Source organism: Pleurodeles waltl, chromosome 3_1 (assembly GCF_031143425.1).
Source record: "Pleurodeles waltl isolate 20211129_DDA chromosome 3_1, aPleWal1.hap1.20221129, whole genome shotgun sequence".
In the NCBI taxonomy this organism is placed as follows: domain Eukaryota; kingdom Metazoa; phylum Chordata; class Amphibia; order Caudata; family Salamandridae; genus Pleurodeles; species Pleurodeles waltl.
The window spans coordinates 1,283,126,938-1,283,151,537 of record NC_090440.1 but is presented as its reverse complement, the minus strand read 5'-3'; the positions used below and the strand labels follow the sequence as shown (position 1 = coordinate 1,283,151,537).

The window sequence follows — 24,600 nt, the reverse complement described above, 5'->3', positions numbered from 1 at the left end:
CGGAGTCTCAGCTTCATATCAACCTGTTAAAGGTGAGTGATTCGTCTGACATTGAAAGCCTTTCTCCCTTCCATCAAAGGAAGTCCGGTTCAGGTGTTCACAGACAACACCACCGCCATGTGGTACTGCAACAAACAGGGCGAGGTAGGATTGTGGACCATTGTAAGAGGCTCTGTGTCACTGGACATGGCTGACAGGTTAGGACATTTTCATGGTGCACAGCAGCTGGTGGGCTGTCTGAACGCCAAAGTGGACGAATGGCTTCTCCATCTGGCGGTGGTGCAGTGTCTCTTACACAAATGGGGAGAACCTTGGTTAGGATCTTTTCACCACCACTGAAAGCGCTTAATGTCAGCACTTCTGCACTCTGGAATTTCCAAGGTGGCTCTTGCTTGGAGACGCATTTTGCCTCAAGTAAACTTCTGGCCGGTGCACCTTTCTTCCTGTACCACTTCTGCCCAGACTTTTCAAGAAGGTCAGGAACGAATGGACCTATGTTACTTTTGTGGCTATGGATTGGGAACGAAGCGTATGCTATCTTGAACTCCCGAACATGAATATCTGTCCGCAGATCAGACATTGCCTTTCGAAGGATCTCCTGTTGCAGCAACAGGGCAGGGTTCAGCACTTGCACCTGTGCATGCTTCACTTTCATGCACCGAGATTAAGCAGCAGCAGCTGACAGTATTTGACCTCCCTTCAGAAGTCTGAGTTAATTCTGGCAACCAGGTGTCCCTCATCGAAGACTATACGCCTTCCATTGGTTCAAGTGTGTAGCTTGCTGCTCTAGCAAACGTTGAACCACTTTTTCCGATGTGTTTTTAATTTTTTTTTTAATGATTTAACCTGAAAAGGCTTTGCTGTGGTCACAGTTATTGAGTACCATTAGGCCACATTGGCTTTCTTACATTTGCCAGATCAGCCCTCCCTGTTGAAGTTACCACTTGTGTCCTGTTTCCTAAAGGGACTTATGATTCCCCATAACCTTTCATTAGAACCCAATTGCTACTTTGGTTCTAGCATTTCCGTTGTGCTCTCCTTTCAGTCCCATGCATAGTAGACCTCTGCATCTCTTGATTATTAAAACATTTTTCGTACTGGCCATTCCATTGGCCAGAAGGATTAGTGAACTTCAGGGACTCTCTGTGCACCATCCTTTCATCAACTTCTTCCTAGACAAACTGGTTCTCTGCACCTGTGCCTCTGCCCTACCAATGGTCGTGACACCAGAGCACCTATTTTCAATGCTCTGCTTTACCCTTCTAAAGAGGATGGGTGGCTCCATTGACTGGACCCAAAAATAGTGTTGTCATTCTACAGTGATTGCGCCAGTGAACACTGCGTGGCCAGGTTCGCCGGAACAAAGAAAGGAAAGGCCATGCAGAAACAGACCACCACCAGATGGATTGCTCTCTGCATTACGATCTGCTATGCAATGGCCATGAAGTAATCCCCTTAGGGCTTGTAGGCTCATTCCACCAGAGCTAAGGGTTTGGGTCCTGCGTTAGCTTGCAGAATCCCTGTCCTGGACATCTGTCAAGAGGCTACATGTGCATCACTGCACGTTTCCCTGCACAAACATTACTGCCTTGACAGTAAGGCCCATCACGACAGACACTTCGCCCGTTCGGCCCTCCAGGACATCTTGGTCTAATCTGTTTGCAGATTCCCTTCTGGAGAGGAAGGATAGTTATTGCTTGGATATCTATTCTAAGGTAAGTAATCTGCAGCTACACTTCTCTGTCAGATGAACAAGTTACTTACCTTTGGTTATGCCTTATCTGGTAGAGGCTCTTTCTTATCTGCAGATTTCGTTCCGACCCTCCATGCTTCTGCAAACATTATTTCTATTTTGAAGGCCCCTCTACGTGCACACAGATTAATCTTAACTTGCCTGTGCCCTTCTGGCGCTGAAATGTCACAAAAGAAACTGATATCGGCATGCTTGGTTTCCACGATGCGGAATGTGGAACCCATTGATGCCACTTGCCGAAATGTAGAGGCACTGCTCAAGATTTTTGGGATCCAGTCTGACACCTGGGTAGAATTCTAGGGAAAGGAGTCTGTGGCTAGGTAGAGTGTCTACAAGATAAGACGTTACCAAAGGTAGGTAACGTGCTTCGTGGCAGGACCACCTGGGGCACCTGGCTAATATACAGGAGGCGAAACTGACCATCATGGTGACCAAGTGTCAGATGGGACAGTCTTTTATAGTCTGCCTTGGGCATAAGGCTGGGAATTGGAAGATTTCCCAGTTGGGTACAAGATTCAGTCTGTGATGGACAAATCCTAAAAATGTTATTAGAACTGCAGGTCTAGTGACATGAATAATCTACTTGACCTAACTGTAATTCGCCTGTAAACAGTCAGTTTTTTGGGTGTAATTGACCCGTAAACCAGTCTCAAACTGTGTGATCCTAGGCAAATAGTTTATTTTACGGAGCCACCTTTTTCCTCATTATTATCACATATGAGAGCACCTTCAAATATGCCAGTTCAGCATTTCTGCTTTACAAAAAACTATTTTGTTTTATTTAATAGACTACGTTTTTACTTCATGTATTAGAATGTAGCCCACATGTAAGGGTACACATGACCCCTGGCTTGCCTCCTACATCACTAATACCATTGTCATCTTGGCGGGGGAAGGAATGTTTCTCAGTTCGTGCTTAAAAACTTACTTGTAATATGTATATTACTAAACATTATGTAAAAGCAGCCAGCACATTTTGCATTAAAATGGTCGCAGATTTTCCCTCTTACATGCAGGTTTACTGATAAAACTGTATAGCGTATAGACAGTCTGTGGAAATTGTGTTCCAGGAAAAGCATGTATCATTTGCATATCACCAAAGACATTGTTCTGATTTGTTTTCATCCTATTAAAATGTGTTTGTTTTCATCACACAATTACAAAATGCTTTCATAACTACAGAAATATATTTTTAAATGTTTGTGCAGTTTATTTACAAGCGATTCAGATGTGTTAGCAAAAGACTGACATCCTGCAGCCTTTGACTTTACAAACTCCTCTCACTTTGTAGTCAGAAAAAAAGCAAACATTAGCCTCCAAGATAAACTAGGCAGCAAACTGTAAGAAGACATAAGCTGAAATTGACCCATGACTCTGAATGCATAGGGAATGTGGCAAGATAAAAGCAAGATTTAAAGGCATCTCTATTGCTCAGTCACTTTGTGAGTGAACAAAAAAAACTATTATTTGTCAGCTGAGCAGACTGGGCCAGCGGGCCCTAAAAATATCTCACTCTAATACAATCTGACTTCCTATAGGGAGTGGGTAAGTAGAAGCCTCAAATACCGATTTAATGAGAGGTACCTACTAACCATATTGAGGTTGAAGGCCTTTTAGGACTCACAGAATGTTACAGGAACTTTGTGGTAAACTAGTAGTGTATAGTTGCCCCATTGACCTCCAAAAAGCAGGTAAGACCACCCAACCTCTGCACCTTAGGAGTAGGTTTGGGGTAGTCTGATCTGGGAGGGGCATCCGTTTGGATGGAAATGTCCTTCACATCAGTGCCCTTTCTACAATGATGTCTGTGATCCCTGCTGCTGATTATTTTGTTGTAAGTCAACACGAAGTATGCATGTGAACCATGACAAAGGCCTGTCCCAGGGATTATGGTCTTCAAGATGACAAAACTCTTCTGCCTCCGTGCTGGTCTCTATCCAGCTCCCTAGCCATTGCCTTATAGAGATGCGCTCACCTCTCGTGTGAACTGAGGTTTGAACCAGGGATTCTAGGAGGGCTCTGGGAATGAATGAAAAACAATCCTGTCTGTCCCATTTGGGAACTGCAAGCCAAAATAAAAAATTGTAAGGCTACCTTTTGGTCTCCCAGGTGTCCTGCATCCCTCCCAGAGGGCTAATGCCTGCCAACTGGCCAGCAGTTAACATCACCATGTTCTTCCTGGGATTAGAGTCTGGTTATTGCCTTCTGAGCAAAGGTTGATTTTTCTCTTAGTCAAGGATGTGTCTTCTAGTTCAGGAATTTGTTAAAATGAATCTTAACTCTATGTTTCCCATTCATACTTTCTCTATATCCTTGCCATCACACCTCTCGCCGAACCGCTCTCATTCTTTCCTTCTCCATCCCATGCGATGATCATTTTCTGTTTATACTCTGCTTTTTTCTTCTCTCCTTGACTTTCTTGCTCTCCTTCTTTTTGCTCTTAACCTTCAGGTATAGTACCCCAAGTCAAACTGGCGTTCCATGATCAACACAAACACTAACTGCAAAAGTATAATTTTATAGGAAAGCTCAGATATAAATTGTTGCTGCAGTGTAGTTGTACAACTAAATCATACGTTTCTGATGCAGTCCGTTTTTGACATTGTGGGAGAAATCCTTCAGCCTCAAAACTTGCACCCCATAGAACTCACACAGGACATCAATGAACTGTCAAAGTGGGCTCATGTACTGCAGCATCACCGACAGCATCACCGACAGAACTGAACTGGAATGCTTGCTTGTGAATCTCTGCATGTATTGAGTGCCCTTCACTCCTAGGCAACCAGCCATGGCGGGATCGGTGGTGTTTTAGAGAATGATTTGATCCTATTTCCTCCTTAAACCTTGTCGTAAAAAATGCCTGGGCTGATACAGTAGCACAATATTTTCTCTGTGGTGAGCAGCATTTCTGTCTACCACGGGCAACACATTGCTTGAAAGCTAAACCTTAAGGATGCCTTAATTATTTAAATGAATAAATAAATAAATAAAAAGCTCATGGGAGCTATTGGACTTGGTCCTTTCTGCAGGGTCATCCCCTATTTTACTTCATCCTTCTTTTTTTCTGTTTTTGTAGGCTTTTAGGGCTCTGCATACCTTACCATTGCTAATTAGCGCTAAAGTGCTTGTGCTCTCTTCATAAAAAGTGGTCAAATTGGCTTGCATCCAATGGCATGTTTAACTTACTTGTCCCTAGGCCCTAGTAACGTGCAACTACCTGTGCCCAGGGTTTGTAAATTAAATGCTATTAGTGGGCTTGCACCACTGATTGTACCAGGCGACCTTGTACCTACGACTGGTCTACAGTGTTGCATTCAGCTAAAATGTTTCTATAAGCAAGTCAAATTTCATAAGAACGGATCTACTACAGTTACATTCAGCTTCTAGTTTAGAGAAAAAACAAGAGTTCATGTCCTTCAGCAAGTCAGCACACTGTACGTTAGAAAAACACATTTAATATGAGAGCCAGGAAGCTAGGCCTCGACTCATGCTAACTAAAGCCTAATGATTTATTAGCAAAACTCTTACATATGTCTATTATTATTAGTGTAAAATCATATCATAACATATCATTTCAACATTATTAGTCAGTTTTATTAGTCCCCGTATATGTTGACGGCCACTCCCTGTGGGCACATTTCAAGCACACGTTTTAGCAAAATTCATTAATACTTTTCCTATGCAGCATTATTATACATTAGTTCATAAACATTTCATGTTAATATTTGATTATATAAGCTACGCTCTCTCTCAAACAATGGCACATTTCAAAAATAAAATATTCAAATAGATATAACGGTAGTTGTACAGCATATTGCAGCAATAATCCAAGGCAAAAGAAACACCTTACCCTCAGCGATCAAGGAATTGAGATGCAATCGAAACAATATATAATATACAAAATAACAGGCTGCAGAAACAGACCGAGGCAAATTTCTGTCCAAAGATGAAATAAAAGAATCACAAGTTCGCTTGTATATGTAATGTTACAACTTCAACTTATTTATAAAGGTCGCATTAAAGTAAGTTGAAGTTTCAGCCCAAAGGTAAACTTGAACAGGGCCATCATCAGGCCAATGTGTCACAAGGACATTTAGTAGAAAGCAACTTAGACCAAATGGAAAGACAAATGCGTAAACTAAAAGATACTTCAAAAGTTTGCATTTAAGGGAAAAGGCTCGGGAGAAGCCATCACCAAGTGTGGGCTTACCTAAGGAGTTCCATGAGGAGTGAAAGAGAAATGACAATAATAAAACCTAAGCCTAAGAATGGTCCCACAGTGATACAAATCAAAAAATCAGTATCACAAACAAAGGACGTGCCACAAATATCCCAGCTTGACAATCTAATGGTCCTAAACTTTATAAATACCTCAGGTAGCTGTAAATAGCAACACCATAGAGGGTGACCACCCAACGGACATGCTGTTGTTTGATAATACCTAGAAAAGGACAGTGTGACTTAGACTATGTGCTGTTCATTAAATAGACAAAAGACACCTTACGGGCGAAACTGTGTATGAGCACTTCACCTACTGTGAAAGGAATTCCCAAAATAATTATCCAGCCAATGTAATTTTGGTCCATGATGGCAGAGCCCAACACCAAGGAAGGGAATGCAAGGATAGTAGAAGTCAGAAATCCTGGACCACGAGCTTGAGGAATCGGAGATCCTCTGTGCTGCAGTTAAAGCTGTTAAAGTCAGCAAGCAAACCAGGAAATGGTTAATGCGCCTTACGTAAGATGCTGAAAGCTCCCTAGACTAATCTATCAATTCTGTCAATGTCCCCACTGGTTTCCTTCACAACTTCTTTCACCTATCTAGCAATTGAAGCCACTGAAAACGTTTTATGTGGTTTTGCGTATGATATTAACAATTGATTTACATAATCACTTATGAATCCTTGCATGCTGATTCATACTTCTTCACAAAATGTTGGATAATTCTCAAGTTTTAGATAAAAGAAGAACTCCTGCATAGTACTGATCCATATTTTTAAAAACAGCCCATCTGATTGATATAATCTTCTCACAATGTCCAAGGCTTGAACATCTGATAGTCTCCTAAAGGAAACAAAACAGAGTAAAGTTGCTAATTGCTAATTTCCATGACAACTTCTTTGAACTTAAATACCTGTTTGATGGCCTGGATTCAAATAGTTGCAACACCAGTGTTCCATCCCAAAGCATCTCGTAACATTACAGTGTAGTTCTTCTTAAACCGATTCCCTTCATCACTCTTCAGATGACGGGTGTCTTACAAATAGCCATTCAATTAAGAATGCCCTGCTGCAACAGCCGTCCTGTAACAATTAATGTTTCTGTATGAAAACACTTTTGATAACAAACTTGCTTAAACATTTGCTACTTGTACCTTTTAAGCTTCTATGATAACAAAATCCCTTTCCAGGCACCATCGAACCCAGATGTTCCAAGCTCCTTTGTATCTTTTCTTAGTCCTCGGTGCCCAGGCTTGATTGAGAAGCCCTGAGGCTTCCTCCAAAAGTCCCTTGAATCGTCCAGATCTCATATCTTCAAACTAGAAGGTTGAGCACACCTGATTCCACTAAAGGATGCCCTTCCACTTCTGTGCCTGTCAGCATCCCTACTGAGCACTGAATCAAAAAAGTTATTTTTATAGCCAACTTCTTTATTGCTGGAAAAAAACTTGTCACCCAAAAGGTGGCACTAAGACTATTTGACACCTTTCTCCTCACTTGTACCAACACCCTCTGAATCATCGCAAAAGGAAGAAAGCATAACCTTTCAGATCTAGCCAACTTTAAGTGAAAGCATCCACTGCTGAAAGCTCCTAGATCTTGCCTCCAACTAAAATGTTTTTTCTTCTGACACTGTAGAGTGGAAGCGAACAAATCTACCTCTCAACTCAAGGAGTGACCAAAACTTAATTCTATCTTGTAGAACAAATCTTCTCTCAACTTCCACTACTTGCCATTTCTCAAATTGCAAGAATTCCAATCTGCCACAACATTCTTTTGCTGGCAGATACTCAGCATCACCTGAATCTGTTGCGGTAATGAAGGATCCGTTCTCAGTAAGATTTTGGTATATTTTTTTACACAAATGTTAGTATTCACTCGCAATAAATGATAAATATTTGCTCTGAAGTCTGTATATTATACATAAATTCCCTGAACTCAAAATTATAAATGGTTTCTTTAGCTTAAATGGCAAAACATCTTTAAGCCTGCTTTAAACATATTTCTAGTTTTGTACGCTAAATTAATGAATCAATTGGATTGGAGCCTAGAAAAACATTACTCTCATTTTAAATATATATCACATCATTTTAGTAACTCTTAAATAGAAGATATACTTATCAGCTCAAAAGCAGCAATCACAGGAGGGAGCATTTAGAAGGTTTGGGTTGAATGTTCTGAATATTCTTTGAGTCATACTTTGTTTTAGTTTAGAACTTTGAAATGTTTGCTGCTTGGAAATGGTAAATAAAAGTTAATGCATTCTGCTACCTCCTATCTTGCCAAATTAATTAAGGTTGGGTACCACTGCAAGCACTGATATTGGACTAAAACTACTGGCTCGATTTTTCTATTTGTATGATCAACATAATGCTGACGATATCTTTGTGTCTCTGCTATTGAAATATGTTCAAAATATGACTTTGAAAGCACGAATGGTGATCACAATGTGGAATTGCAAGCAGTAAAAATGCTCAGTGATTATCAATTTGTAATTAATCCAACGGATTTTTAGGCACGGTTGTAGTTATTAATTAAAAGCCTTATAAAGTATAACCATTAAGTTGATGAAAAGATTAGTTTACATTATCACCAGATTGTTTATTGTCAGGTTATTTTAAAGAAAACCTTATTATGCAGATGTGCTCAGGCTAGTATCTAGTGTGTATACACTAATGCCAATGTCAGCACATTCCCAAAGATTAAAAAATGTGTTTAGTCTATGGCGAGACCAATAGCATCTTCACAAGAGAGTCTTAACCTAACATGAATCCATTTATAAAAAAATAATTTATAATTAGTTTTGTAGGCACCTTACCATCCTAGGAGAAGGAAAACACTGAAAAGATTGAATTAAACTACTGGTCCATCATGATGAGTGTTAAGATTTTGCTATTTTACTGTTTTGTATAGTACAGCTGTAAAAAGAAGTATTAGCACTCTGTACAAGAAAAAAACAAATTAATTGCAGCAGTAAAGTGTCCTGAATAGGGTAGTAAAGGGAGGAAGAGTATAATATATGAAGATGATAAAGTATTAGTCATGCAATAACGTTAGAAAAAATAGAGACCTTTGCACTTCACCCGAAGTAAAGTGTTTCCACAGCTCCCCAGAGTCTGAGTCCATTGTGGTTCCACCCCCTCCTAGATTCCCTAAAGTCACCTGCAGCCTCTGCATGCGGGCCCCCTCTCCCGTGACTTCTGTGGTGAGAGAAACTCGATGCCTAAAACAATCACTGCACCTGTCGCCTCTGGCCCCAGTTGAAGTGGGCCCCTGGTGCCAATGAAGTCCCCCAGCTTTCCTGAGCTTGAGTCCACTGTGGTTTCACCCCAGTGGACTCTATGAAGATGCCTGCAGCCTCAGACTACAGGACCCCTCAACTGTGAATGCTCCCGGGCACAGAAACCAAACACCAAAGGGCACTTCTGCACTCATCTCCCCTAACCCGGTGAGAAGAGGACCAAAAGTGCACCTCTGTTCCTGAGCACCCCAAGTTTGTAGCCTACTTGTTGGTTGACCCCCCCACTGGCCTCCTGGCCAGAGCCTGCAGCCTTTTTCCACAAAGGCTGATCTCCATTGAAATACTTTAGGCACCAGACGCCGTACTACACCTCTGCCCCTAGCTGCCCAGTGCTGCCAGGAGAGACCTTAAATCTTAGAGATTGGACCCATAAGTCGTCAAACATTACATGAATGCAGAACTTGGTTTCCCTCCCATAAGATAACATTGCAGAACTGAGAAATTGCACAGTATCCACTTTTTAAAGTAAAAGAATTCCTATTTTAAATAGTACTTACCTGAACGACTTTTGTCTGATTCCTCAATTTATTTATATATAAAGATATTTGCTATTTTTATAAATTGGTGTGGATCTCCTGTTTGAGTTGTGTGTCTCATTTATTGACTATTGTGTGTATTTGTAGATGCCTGTCACGCCTGTGCTTCAAGCCTAAGGCTGCTCAACCACACTAACCCTAAATAGAGCACTTTCAGATTGCATAGCAGCTCTGTCCACTCACCGGGAAATGCCCGGAGACCCTTACATGGTATTCACATGGTATTCACATACCACATAAAAAGGGCCAGCTTCCTACACATATGAATGTAGGTTAATGAAACATCAACAGAACAAGGATAACCAAATAGAAATAATGAAGGGAAAATATTTGGCAAATGCTGCGTGTCCCCCATCTTCTGCAGTATTCACTCCTTCATTAATGGAGTCTAGTTTGTGTATCCAGAACCCTTCAGTTCAGTGAAATCAGTTCCCACACTTGCCATTTCATAACTTCATATATATGGTTCTGATTTTGGAAATGGTCTACCAATGGTGCTCCAGTTCTACTGCACTTGATTTGGCTTCTGTGGTGTAGAATTCTGCATTTAACCTTCTGTGTATTCTGGCCAACATATATGAGATCACCAAATTATATAAATTTCATCCTCAGTATTACAATTGGAAAAACTCATCAATGGGATTGTGGTGTTTTTATGGATAAATAGTATGCAGACTATATTTACAAGCCACATGGTTTCCATGCTTCATGATCTATTATCGCTGTTAGCCCTCATGCCCTAAAGCATCCCTGAGGTTTCGGCCTCTCTTAAATGACACAATGGTTTTCCCTTGCTGGTCAGATGTTCCTTCACCAACCCGCAGTGATGTCTTACAATCTCTTTCACCTCATTTCTGATAGGGTTATAGGTGGTCACACACGATATGCGGTTCTGACTCACTTCTCTGTGGTGTGACTCTAACAGGTGTTCCCTGTGGTTAAACAAAGTCCTTTTCCTCACTCGCCTCTCTAATCGTCTGAGATAACCTCTGTCTATAGGTTTCTTAGTAAAGATGTTAGACTGTCTAAAACATCCTCTTTTTTTAGTACAGTTCCTACGAATTTGCAAGAATTGCCCAAAGGGCAAATTACCCCTCAAGTTTCTAGGATAAAGAAACAAGGCTCCAAAAATTGGAGAGGGTCCAAATTACTATTCTCCTGTGTAAATGCCTTAATTGTTCAGAAGGTAGGGGACTTGACCAGAGGACAGGGACTCAAACGTCCTCTAAAATAGAGTATACACCATCAAAAAGAGGTAAAGCCCCACTCAAAGTTCTTTAAGCAATCAAATTCAAAGTTTATTGCATTGTTATTGCTGTCATTGCTTTTGCTTCCAAGCGTTCAAAAGAAAAAATCACTTTTTATCCTTTAGTAAAAGCGACATCCAAAATAATGGCACGAGAAGAGAGGAAAAGAAACAGCCAACACGTGTTTCGCCCCCTCTGGCTTTATAAGCCGGGGCTTTGTCAAGGCTGAAAAAGAAAGGAAAAACCTAATGATTATATTAATGAAGAGAAGTCGATAAAGATTCAAAGGTCACCGAAATGTGAACAAGAGAGCAGAATATTCTGCGAAAGGATTCACCAATGTTGTGCGGTAGATGAAACCGATACAAAGGCACTAGTCATTTGTGAATAATTTCACTAAAATCTTTGATAAGATAAGATATCTGATACTTAGATCCCAAAAAAGAAGATAAAAAGGAAGAAAGAGGCAGTGCTGAAAACATATTAAAAATGAAGCTTAATTACTGAGACACTACATTAAGAAAGTGATTAGGTTAAGCAAAATGTATCATGAAGATAAACATTGATAATATAAATTAATTACATTGTGTAACAACTTTGTGACAGTTATTGAAGCATTTCTATTTTGAATCGTAATGCTCATAAAGTAATTAATTAAACACACAAATTAAATTTAGGCCATTGAGGCTCGTCTACAATATTTGTAAAATTCATAGATCTAAGATGTTACATTGCTGACTATAACATAAGTTATGTTGGTTAAATTAACGAGAAACACTGGGACAAAAAGGGCGGAATCTCCGTGTAAAACAGAGACCGCTCCTTACCTTTTAGATTCTATTATTGTCGAAAAACGCCGATTTTCATGGGCGAGAGGTCCTATGGAGCCGGGACGGGCGCGTTAAGCGTCGCGCTCCCACTAAACAAACTTTTATCGACTAGCGTCGTTCTGTTTAAAAAATGAAACAAAAGACGGACTACTAACATTATCAAAGAAAGGAGAAAAGATGGGTGCCATGTTTAACACAGTGCATGCAATCGAAAAAACATATCGTCTGTGCTTCCAAATAGTAAGCATATAAAATAAACACATCATTGTTATGTCATTTTTTGTTTGTAACAGGCACACCACCTAATGTAGCATAAACATAAAGAAAATAAGACAAGGTTAAAAAACAAGCAAATGTAAAGCAGAATAGAAAGAAAAGTCAAACTGGAAATATAATTCGAAATATCTGAATAGAAACTGGTAACCAACATATAAATATGAAAGAAAAAAAGAATGAAAGTGAAAAAATTAATGAAAGTGAAAAAATAAAAATGTATGATTAAATGAAAAGAAATGGCGAAGAGAAAATATGTCTGAAACAATTTTGTAGTCTGGGAGACACTTGCCTAGCAGAATGAGAGCACTGATTATTTTGTGTCATAACAAAGAACTAAAAATTTAAACAGTGTATTTTTGAAACCAAAAAACTGCCTTATTTTCTACAGTAACTAATAATGCCATTCATAATCTTTGTTGAGGCCTTTGTTAACTGTGTCGTATTTAATAATAAGACGACTTTCTTCTTGACGTAGTCGCAATGCCCTGTTACCACCTCGCGGGGAGGGTGGAATACGTTGTAAAACACTGAAAGTGAAAGTACATTGTTGTGAATGACAGTTTTTGAAATGATCAACCAGTGGTGCTTGAATGTCAGATTTTTGTATATTCCGAAAGTGTTCCTGAATTCTAGTTTTTAATGGGCGAATCGTGCTGCCAATGTAAGTTAAGTCACAAAGACACCAAATGGCATAGATGACGTAGGTACTAGCACAGTTAATAAAATCTGAAATCTGATGAGTGTAATTATTGATATTAGCAGTTGTAGATTTAGAACGACCCAATTTACATACACAGCATTTGCTGCAGGTAAAGAAACTTTTTGGTTTTGAGGGTAGGAAAGTAGTAAAAGGTCTTGGTTGAAGAAAAGAAGGGCAGAGTTTATTCCGGAGGTTAGGTGCCCTCCTGAAGCCAATTTGGGGGTAGTTGGTAATATATTGATTGATTGAAGTGTTGTTCAAAAGTAAGAACCAGAATTTCCTAAGTGATTTTCGTATATATTTATGACCGTTATGAAAGGTGGTAATAAAACTAATCAAATTGTTCTTATTGTTTATTTTAGGTGTGTTCAACAGTATATTCCGATCCATGTTTCTTACTTCATCTCTAATAGTATCTAGGGAGGCCTTATTGTACCCCCTTGATGTTAATCTTGTAATCATTTCAGAGGATGTGTTATCATAGTCAGAGATATTAGTGCAATTAAGCCTTGCTCGTCTGAATTCTCCTTTCGGTATATTTCTAATTGTACTGGAAGAATGGCAGCTAGTGGCATGGAGAATTGAATTGTCTGATGTCATTTTACGAAAAAAAATTGTCTGAAGTTTGTTATCTTCAACATAAATCAAAAGATCAAGATACTCAATTGAGGAGTTAGAGATATGATAAGTTACATCAATATTCCAAGGGTTTGGTGTAAGAGACTGAATAAATTGTTGAAGATAAACTTCCGAACCTTGCCAAATAAGCAAAATATCGTCAATATATCGCCCCCAAAATATAATGTGTTTGATAAAACGTTCTGAGCGATCTGACCAAAGCCAATAATTTTCCACAGCTCCCATCAGGATGCATGCGTAGGATGGAGCAAATTTTGCCCCCATCGCAGTACCTTTAAGCTGTAAGTAAAAATTGCCATCAAAAAGGAAATAGTTATTTTCAAGGCTAAATTTGAGAAAATCCAGGATCATGGTATTCCGTGTCAATAGTTCCACTGATCTAGTGGATAAGCATTTGTTCACTGCTTCAAGGCCATCATTATGTTGAATAGACGTGTAAAGACTAACAACATCAATGGTTGCAAGAAAAAAATCTGGTTGCCACTCTGTCTTGAAGTTTTTGCAAAATGTCTTTGGTATCTCTAACATATGAAAATAGATTTATCATGAAAGGTTGAAGCTCTCTATCAATGAGGGAACCCAATTTAGAACATATAGAATTTACTCCTGAGATAATTGGTCTTCCCTTTGGTGGGTGTCCTGTTTTGTGAATTTTAGGAAGTAAATACAGGGTCGGAATAGTTGGGAATTGAAGAAAAAGAGAGTTTTTTTCAGAACTAGATAGTATATGATGAGAATGCCAATGTTCCAACAAATCAAACAGTTTTTGTTGTATTTCTATTGTTGGGTTGAGTGTAAGCTTTTTGTAGCATGTTGTGTCTTGAAGTTGACGGTAGGCTTCCTTGAGATAATCTTCAGTGTTAAGAATCACAATATTTCCACCCTTGTCTGCCTCTTTTATGATGATATTATTATTAGTTCTTAGCTGTTTAAGTGCTTGAGCCTGTTTACTTTGAATATTGGTTGATAAATATCTCCGACGAGCACAATATCGTTTGAACTCACGATCTAGATCACATAGTACTGCTTTTGAAAACAGATCAATAGAGTTGCCCGCCGGAAGGACAGGAGTGAAAGTAGATTTAGTGCGGAGGTCAGAGGACACATATTGACTGATATTTAGATCAAGTTCTTTAGCAATGACAGATGGTGTAACATCTGATTCAGTACTATTTGAAAGATTACAAAGGAGAGATATATCAGATAAATCCTGAACTGTAATGTCATGGGAAGAGTATGTAGAGGGTAATGAGCTAGAAGAAGTAGGTAGAGAAGAAAAAAAAGATTTAAGCTTAAGGTGTCGAATGAATTTAAACATGTCAATTTTGGTTTGAATAATATCCCAAGAGTGGGTTGGACAAAAAGACAGTCCCCGATTAAGAATAGATAGATCAGTTGTAGACAGTTCATAAGCAGATAAATTCACAGTCAAATTTTCTGTAGTCAAGGTAGAGTTGTTTTGCTCCGAGCTCGAGTTTGTATGCCTGAAGTACTTGAGATTGCTTGAGTAATATCTGGTGGTTTCCCTCTTGAATCGTGCAAGGTTCCCAGGCGGTGACGTCTTGCCTCCTCTAAAACATTTACTTGTGGCCTAGTCAAAGTACAGGTCAAGGAATCATCTGTTGATTCAACTTCAGATGAAGATGGAGTATCATGACTGATTTTTGGATCCACAGAGAAGTTCAAGTCTTTAATGTTGTCATATTTCGTACTAAACGTATACACTCTCCCGTGTTGATAATCATAAAGATCTCTTCGAAACTTCCTGTTCTTTCTCTGTATTATGTCTTCCTCATATCTATCTATAATACTATTAAGGATGGCATAATTTTTTGTTGTAATTTCTCCCCAATTTGCTTCTTCTATTCGTTGAGTCAGATTATCAACTTCCTTTCGATGTTTGTCATATTCTTCCTCGGAGATCTCTATTAATTGTTTGATCATATTGATTGATGCTGTTTTGAGGTTAGTTTCCCATTTCTGTAATTGATCTAAAGATGTGGTATCCATGGGTGGGAAAATCAGAATGCGAAGACCCCGTGGAATTCGGTCATTTTCCAAATATCTTTTCAGTGAAGCTATTTCCCACCACTTTGATGTTTCCTTTTTTAATGATTTTTCCAAAGCCAAGAACGTGCTTTTAGCAGATAATAAGTTTGGAGTTGAAAGATGAGGAATACTGGCCCCAGTTGGATTAAAGACCTGTTGCAGTCTTTGATCACGTTGTTCACGTCTATTGATGTGAGAGGACATTATCAAAAAAATTCAGGCTTATTGCAGGAGAGAATAGTTAAATCATTTGATAAAGAAACAAGGCTCCAAAAATTGGAGAGGGTCCAAATTACTATTCTCCTGTGTAAATGCCTTAATTGTTCAGAAGGTAGGGGACTTGACCAGAGGACAGGGACCCAAACGTCCTCTAAAATAGAGTATACACCATCAAAAAGAGGTAAAGCCCCACTCAAAGTTCTTTAAGCAATCAAATTCAAAGTTTATTGCATTGTTATTGCTGTCATTGCTTTTGCTTCCAAGCGTTCAAAAGAAAAAATCACTTTTTATCCTTTAGTAAAAGCGACATCCAAAATAATGGCACGAGAAGAGAGGAAAAGAAACAGCCAACACGTGTTTCGCCCCCTCTGGCTTTATAAGCCGGGGCTTTCTCAAGGCTGAAAAACAAAGGAAAAACCTAATGATTATATTAATGAAGAGAAGTCGATAAAGATTCAAAGGTCACCGAAATGTGAACAAGAGAGCAGAATATTCTGCGAAAGGATTCACCATACCGGTTTCATCTACCGCACAACATTGGTGAATCCTTTCGCAGAATATTCTGCTCTCTTGTTCACATTTCGGTGACCTTTGAATCTTTATCGACTTCTCTTCATTAATATAATCATTAGGTTTTTCCTTTCTTTTTCAGCCTTGACAAAGCCCCGGCTTATAAAGCCAGAGGGGGCGAAACACGTGTTGGCTGTTTCTTTTCCTCTCTTCTCGTGCCATTATTTTGGATGTCGCTTTTACTAAAGGATAAAAAGTGATTTTTTCTTTTGAACGCTTGGAAGCAAAAGCAATGACAGCAATAACAATGCAATAAACTTTGAATTTGATCGCAAGTTTCTAGGATGACTGCTGGTATAATTTAACAAGGATTTCCTTGGTTGGTTTCCTATAGAGTGACACAAAGACTTGGTCCTCATCCCTGGCTACCATAAAATCTAAAAACAGGATACTCTATGTGCTTTGTGACATTGTAAATTGAATGTCTGTAGATCTAGTGCTAAGACAAGTGTGGAATGATTCTAGGTGTTGCACTGAACCTTTCCAGACTAGGAAGACATCATCTATGTAGCGTAGCCACTTGAATTTATCATTGAAGGGGTTATCAGATGTGAAAATCTTGTTTCTCATAATTTACCATGTAGAGATTTAAATAAAATGAGTTATTAAACTTGAAATCATTATTTGTCCTAGCGATGTCCATTAATGCAATATTGAACCAACTGGGTACTTGTGTGGGTTGTTCGTGTGTCCATAAGCCCCCTAATTATGTTGATTGCTTCAGTCTGAGGAACGTTAGTATACAGAGATTGTACATCTATAGTGATCAACAGATCTGTGGTTGGGTTGAATGGGATGCCCTAAGTTGAATTGATAAAATGCATTCTGTCCTTAATATATGAGTTGTTAGAACACTGAAATGTCGGGAGCTCCATTGGAGACAATGGAGTGCACCGGGCTTCTAACGGCTGGTAAAAGCCCGAAGCCTCAACATTCCAGTGTACTACGTTCACAGCAACTGTGAACAAAGGCCTCTTGGAGCTCGAGGGGATTTCAGTCCCCTCGGGCTCCGTGAGTCCCTTGTTTTATTTATTAGAACATTTTGCCCTCTAGTGGCACAATGTTCTTATAGCCCTTGGTAGCTGAGCTATACCAGCAATTAAAGTCCTGCTCCCTTGTTAAAGGCCCTCGCCTTCAGTTTGGGCCTTTAACGCAGGAGCGGGCCTTTAATGGCTGGTATAGCCCGGTATGACAGCCTGTAAGGCTATAGAGAGCGGTACCTTTAGCTACAGTAATACATCTACATTTTGACAAAATGGTTCCAAAATGGATCCACATATGACTGGCATTCCTGGTGGATTAAATAATCTTTTGTCAATCTTTGGCAGGGTATAAATCACTGGTATCCTGAATTGTCCCTTATTTAGGACTTGATCCTCATTCTTACTCAAAAATCCTAAAGCTAGCCCCTTTTGGGTTGTGCTGGCTATAATGGCCATCAGTTCAAGCGTCGGATTCTTAGCAGTTCTTTTGTAACAAGTCTCATCACTCATTTGATTCAGTATCGCAATCTTATAATTATACCATCAGTATTGTTGCTGTCTGGTCTTGTCTGTACAGCTAGATGGTCAAGCACACTCCCGCTAAGATTTATCTACAGGGGTGGTCACTTATCTTAGTAGGTACGAGCTTCTCAAGATGTCATGATATACTTATGTAGAGTTTCTGTGACTGATGGCGAGTTTTTGTTCAGTTCCAGGTGTCTCCTACCATTTACCTTGTCCTTATGGTGACCATTTCCCAAATTATCATACGAGTTGGAACGTTGACAGACTGATACTTTGGACTGGTTTCATAAAAAAATGTAATCAAAGGATAGTAACATTTTCATGCAGGAGTGCGATTGTTTTTTATTTCTATATGTATACCAGTCATTTGTATATTTATGCATTCTACATATAATTTGTGCACTCACTTCACCTTACCACTTTCCCTGCACCAACTCAAATTTTGGAGCACCTATATTTATATACCATTTCAACTTCGATTGGATAATTGATTTAACAATTTAAATGATTATCTTTATTGTTAGTAAAATAATTTTATAACTTATCATTTGTAAACTGATTGTTACAGTTGCTGTGGAAGTCTAGGCGGACACTTTCCCTGGAAGGACCATTTTTTTTGGTGTTATTTATCTCTCCCAGGTCTAAGTGTTACAGGGTGTGCCCCTTAACCTTTACACTATGGACCATCATTGGGCAGTCCTACAAAGAGGGTAAACTGTCTTTGGGTTGTTTGAAGAGGAAGCAAATATCTATCTGTACATATTAGAACGCATTAGGCCTTGCCTGCTTCTAATAAAACATAGAAATGTAAATAAAGCAAAATCTGCCATGAAGAAATGGTAACAGATTGCAAAAAAAAACAAAGCGGGCGAAACAGCGCACAGAACGATTATTTGTATGTTTTTTTATTTTTTTTATTTTTTTTTTAAATGTTTTTTTTGTTTATATCTGAACCACCTAACCCATGGTTAAACCCAGAGAAAATTAATGTCTGTTTCTCTTCTTGTATTTTCAGACGCTCTTGGCTCCCAAAATGAGATTCCTCTTGTTACATTTATGGAAATTGTTTGGTATAATTTCACATGATTGACATCCATACAAAGGAATGAAGGAAGAATCTCGAGATTGGCTCTGGGAGCCCATACCTCAGAGAGCACAGGCTCCATGTGATCGATTTAAGCATGCCTGTGCAATGTATGGGGGATTCATTTACATATTTGGAGGTCGGAATAACACCATATTAAGTGACTTTTGGCGATATAGAATAGGTAAGTAAGCCTATGGTTCTCCATCACATTCGGTTATCTTGCATGTTTTTTCCCCTTCATTTGCAGTTGTTATTTTGAGTCACTGTTGATTCATTTAAAAAAAAAAAAAAAATCCATAATTGACTATGGACTATGATTTATTTGGTTTATATATTTTTACAAGCACATGAACAGTCATGATTTCTCATCATATTCACAGTGTGAATGCTTCTATTCAGTGATGTAGAGCCTGTGAAAACTAACATTAAAATCGAATGGGGTCATCGATCTGTCCAAATGTTGAAACCTAACATCACAATAAGAAGCTTTTTGTGTAAAACCTCATGTACTGGGTACTGGTTGTATAAAACCTCATGTATTGGGTGCTGTCATCATCGTATACAAGAGACGTTGTATCTTATGTTTGGGCAGCACCCAGAGAGTGTGGTGCTTGGGGCCAATCTGACTACTTTTTTCCAGGTGGTTCACAGTGTTGTCGACTTCGCCAGCTATTGTGACCTTGTGTTGGGCATTGTGGAGTGTCATCATCTCCCAGGAATTTGCCAGTTACAGAGGAAGGCACATCTAATGCGATGGCACTGAGGCACACGTTCTAATCCTGATAATGTAGGAGCTACCTCAAAACCCATTAGTCTTTGATTTTACTGAAAATAGAGATGCGAGGCAACTCCTCTGAAGAAATTCCAGACTGAGATGGTAGCCACCAATCTTCTCATATGAAGCAGTGGCATTCCCAGAGGTCGTAACAGACGCGTAGTGAGCAGTCAGACCTTTTGGATACATTTGGATATGTCTGATTGCCTAATCAGTCCTCAACAAAAGACCCTAATCGACACAAATTGAAGAGTTTGTAGAATTCTGTTTGAGGCTCTCTTTTTAGTATCTTTGCCACATGTAAAAGCCTATTTAATTTTTTCCTTAGAATATAATGAATGGGAACCACTTGTTTGCTGTGAAAAGTCTCCGGAAAAGCTAGAAGGCCATTCAATGGTGGCATACCAGGTAAGTTTTGTAAAGACATTAACAAAATATTTGGTTTAATTGTTTTAATTGACTTGATTCATTTGAATAGTCAGTTTGTAATGTTAATTTGTCTAAAAATAAATTATTAAAAGATTAAGGTCCTCATTATGACTTCAGCAGTCAAAACAGTTGACCATCGAAGTCACGCCTGCCAGGAGACCTCCATATTATGACTCCCGGCAGCTCTCTATCATAAATTGGGCAGAGATCTGCCAGCAGCCATACTGCCTGTCGGATGACTAGTGGAGATTGCTCCGCTGACTCCACCACGTCATCACAACACTGCCTGCCGTATTACAATTTTGTAATCAGCGTGGTGGTGTTGTGGTGATTGGGTGGTTCTGGCGGAGCAAGCCCCATGGACCCCGTTCCCTCCCGGACAACCACCAGTTAAGGTGATCGACTGACTGGAGGAGGGGGGGGGGGGGGGTGTTCAGTTTTGTGTGCACTGCCTGCCGTATTACAATTTTGTAATCGGCGTGGTGGTGTTGTGGTGATTAGGCGGTTCTGGCGGAGCAGGCCCCATGGACCCCGTTCCCTCCCAGATGACCACCAGGTAAGGTGATCGATCGACTGGAGGAGGGGGGGAGTGTTCAGTTTTGTGTGTGTGAATGGGTGTGTGTGTGTGAGTGAATGGAGAGGGTGCGGGGATGTGTCTGTGTTCTTGTGGGGTTGGGGGGGAGTGTTGTGGCCATGTGTGCATGTGTCTGTGAATGAGTGAGCGTGAATGTGTGTGTGCATGTATGTGCAGTGCGTGGATCGGGGAAATATGGGATTGAGGGGTCAATATGGGGGTCGGGGGTCAGTACGGGATCAGGGGAGGGGAGATCAGGACGGGGATCTGGGGGGGAGGGGGTTCAGTACGAGAATCTGGGGTGGGGAGGTCAGTATAGGGATGGGGGGGCTCCTGATGGGGTCAGGGTGAGTGTGGGGGGGGGGCTCCTATAGGGAGGGGGAGTTGGGGAGTCCTATAGTGGCAACAGGAATTAGTATTCCTGTTGCCAGTATCCTTACCGCCTGGGTTTTCGTAGCAGGGCTGCTGCCACAGAATCCCTGGTGGTAAGGATACTCATTATACCGCGGGCTGTGTTATGTGGACCACCGGGCCGAAGGTGGTCAACCTTAGGCCAGGCGGTCCCGTCCCCCCCCCCGGCGATGCAGCCAGTTTACAGCAGTGGTCATAATTTGGCAGTCCTGCACCCCCACACTGGCGGCGGTCTGGCCCCCAACACCGGCGTGGCGGGGCAGGACCGCCAGGGTCATAATGAACCCCTAAAACTGTTGCATGTCAGCGTTTGGTGCTATCTAACCTACCTTAACACTATAGAAAATTCCTTAATTGGTGTTATAATGTTTGAATCTCAGCCATTAAAGGCCCTTATTACGAGTGATAAAGAAATCCTGATAGGGATGGTAATAGAAGTCACCAGCCTTGTTACGATTACAAGATCCATGGTACACTGCAGATAAAGAGTATTTGTTTTTATCAGCGACTCTGCATGCTACACCCAGAATAAATCTTAGTGAAATACTGCATACATTAGCAAGGCAAATAGTGCAAAACACTCATCCCTGCATGTTATTCTTCAACATCCTACAGTCTGTAGCTAGTGGGCCGATATCGGTAATTTCCGGTTGTAGGGGTATCCTTTACAGAAAAACAAATACCTTGTAGTGGTCCCCAAGTGAACTGAAACAGTTCCGACAAGAAACATGTCAGGACACAGTGAATGGTGAAGGCACAGTTTCATTATGATTTAGGCACTATGCTAAATGTTTTTCTTTTTTCTCCATTGGCATATCTGAACTGATATCACAATATAGATATTTACAGAGACTGTGCTCTGTAGTGTATAAAACCAGGTACAGAAGTATGACGAGGGCCCTTTCTCTGGGTAGTGGTGTGGTGTATCCTCAGTGTATACAATATATGAAGAGTCCTATCATTGTGATTTGTTATTCAGCTATAGACCAAGGGGACCACTTAGAAAATACTTAAGATGCTTGCATCTTTTTGTAGCTCTTAGTGAACACTCAGATAGGGAAGCCACCAAGTTCACAAAAAAAAACAAAAAACTGAATGTATCTGTACATCAAGGGGGAAACAGTTAATGTGCTCATCACCTTATGAGATGAGACTGAGAGAACCATTTACGTGACGGGCAGCTACTAAAAAGAAGCTTTCATAATCTAGGAAGAAGGAAAATCTGGTGCTTAATAGGACATTCAATCAAAGTCTTTTTATTTGATTTGAATAAACAAATCATAAAAGCACATCCAAACACACTAAAACAGATCTGCACAGTAATGGACCAAGAAGATAGGTTAACAATAATTCCTTAAATATCTCATATGAACACCCCTGATAAAAACCAAGAAACATAATAATTTACATTGGGTGAATCTAAAAATTGAAGATACAATAAAGCTGGTCTAACTTATGAAGTATTCATTGATAAAAAGAATGGATGAATATACTTAAAATGTAATCTTGAAAATTTGGGGCAATATATCAAACTTAGCAGCAAAATGGGGGCTCTAAAGGCTTGTGCCATTCCACTATTAACCACAGAAACAAATTCAGAAGTTGGTTAAAAGTCCTGTGCCTTAAACAAGAAAGCTTGCTTGACCCAAAGGATGTCGTTCTTGGAAGTATATGTTGGGTCTGAGAACAACTCCGATTTACCCTAGGCTGCTCAAAGTACATTTAACATACCTCGTGCTCTCCCTGAATGATGAGGTTTGGGCCAGCTCTTCCCAGGCCTTTTCTCTTATTGACCTTTTCCTTTCCTCCACAGCAGAATGGTAATCACGCCTAGACTTTTTAATGTCCACAGGTTTACGCAGAGACATTTTGAGCACCGCCTTTACATGCTTATGCGCCGCAGAACAGGCAGCGTGAAACCAACGATGCAGGGAAAACCTAGACTGGGGATTATGAACGACCAAACCATCAGAAATCACCTCACATAGGATTTTAAATTTTGTTAAGACTGAGGTATCAGTACAATCCTCATCCAGCCATGGAAAAATGGACTCTATATACCGTATTTATCGGCGTATAACACGCACCGGCGTATAACACGCACCTCATTTTAAAAGGAAATTTCAGGAAAAAAAAACATTACATTTTATCGGCGTATAACACGCACACATCATTTGCCCCCTATTTTCAGGGAGAAAAAGTGCGTGTTATACGCCGATAAATACGGTAATCATGGACGATTTTCTTAGAACAGCTAACAGGATCAACCTTTGCCCATTTAATTCGGAGCCCTTTGTTCTTAGAGAGGCCTATGTTGCATTCCTCCAATGCAGGGCTTTTGTAAATTTTTGTCTCCAAGTTGAAGCATACGGAGTTATGGTCACTAAGGCAGTTTGCTACTGTTGAAGTTCAAAGCTAGGGGCACAGCAGCAGATATTAATATAAAATCTATGGTACTAGTTGTAGTCCCCCTGTGAAAGGTGGGATCTGCTCAATATTATTTAACTGGGCCTCACCAAGAATTATTAGATCATGTTTCAGAATTAGAGTGTTCAAAACGGCCCCAGTATATTTAAAATGAACCCTATCCTCACATTCATCCGGTAGAAAACCCCAAACATGATTATCTCCAGTAGAGCACAAGGTCATATTAAAATTCCCTGCCCATATTCAGATTATTATTTTTTCTGATGGGCAAAAAAAAAAAGTTTATAAATTCATCAAAATCTCTCATACCTTTTTCTACTTCATGGGAGAGAAGATTATCATAAAAATTCATCAACAAAATGTCACATTCACCTGACCACGAAATCAGCGATACCAAGAACTGTGTGGAAGACCATTTATGGTCAACTTGTACATTTGGAATTTTTACAGCAACAAAGGTAGCAAGCCACATGCCTATCCTGACAGGGAAGCAAGAGCAGTTTGAAACAGATGTAAAACGGTCTATATAAAGGGATCTAACACCCACGTTTCTTGAACACAGAAAATATAAGGGCACAAACATCTTTTGCCCATCTCGATTCTTTAACTTATGACGGGCTCCTGCAATGTTCCAAGAGGCTATTGTCACTCCCTTTGGCTGGTATTTAGAATTTCTAATTCTCAGCCTCTAGATCTTCATTTCTCATTCTGTGAACAGATGAAGTATGCACCACTTACCATATAAGCCCAGTGTTTGTGTAGGGCCACATTTGCCCGAGAGGTGGAGGGGGAACTTTCCCCAGGATGTGTGGTGCCCCCTTGGTGCGAGTCATCCATGTAAAGGGGTCTCATTGTGCAAGGGCCCAGACTATTACTAGTCTCTAAGTTGACTCTTCCATCCACCGCTCCAAACGTGCAGTCAGTCTCCCTTGATAAAAGGGGGCTAGCTCACTATCACCCCCATTTTTAAATACCCGCCATAAAAAAGGCTGTGCATGTCATTTTTATTACTGTTGGAGCACCAGGGAGACGCCTTATTAACTAGTCAGT

At 40.0% G+C, this 24,600-nt stretch overlaps 1 protein-coding gene across 2 annotated transcripts in view; it reads left to right on the top strand.

Moving 5' to 3' along the window:
* LOC138285093 (leucine-zipper-like transcriptional regulator 1) overlaps positions 1-24,600 on the top strand; it is a 360,497-nt gene that overhangs the window by 74,893 nt on the left and 261,004 nt on the right. For both annotated transcript variants that reach the window (XM_069224618.1, XM_069224619.1), the window contains exons 2-3: positions 18,863-19,115; positions 20,038-20,117. In XM_069224618.1, coding sequence (XP_069080719.1) covers positions 18,953-19,115; positions 20,038-20,117 — 243 coding nt within the window. In that variant the 5' untranslated portion in view covers positions 18,863-18,952. The remainder of the gene's footprint in view (positions 1-18,862; positions 19,116-20,037; positions 20,118-24,600) is intronic.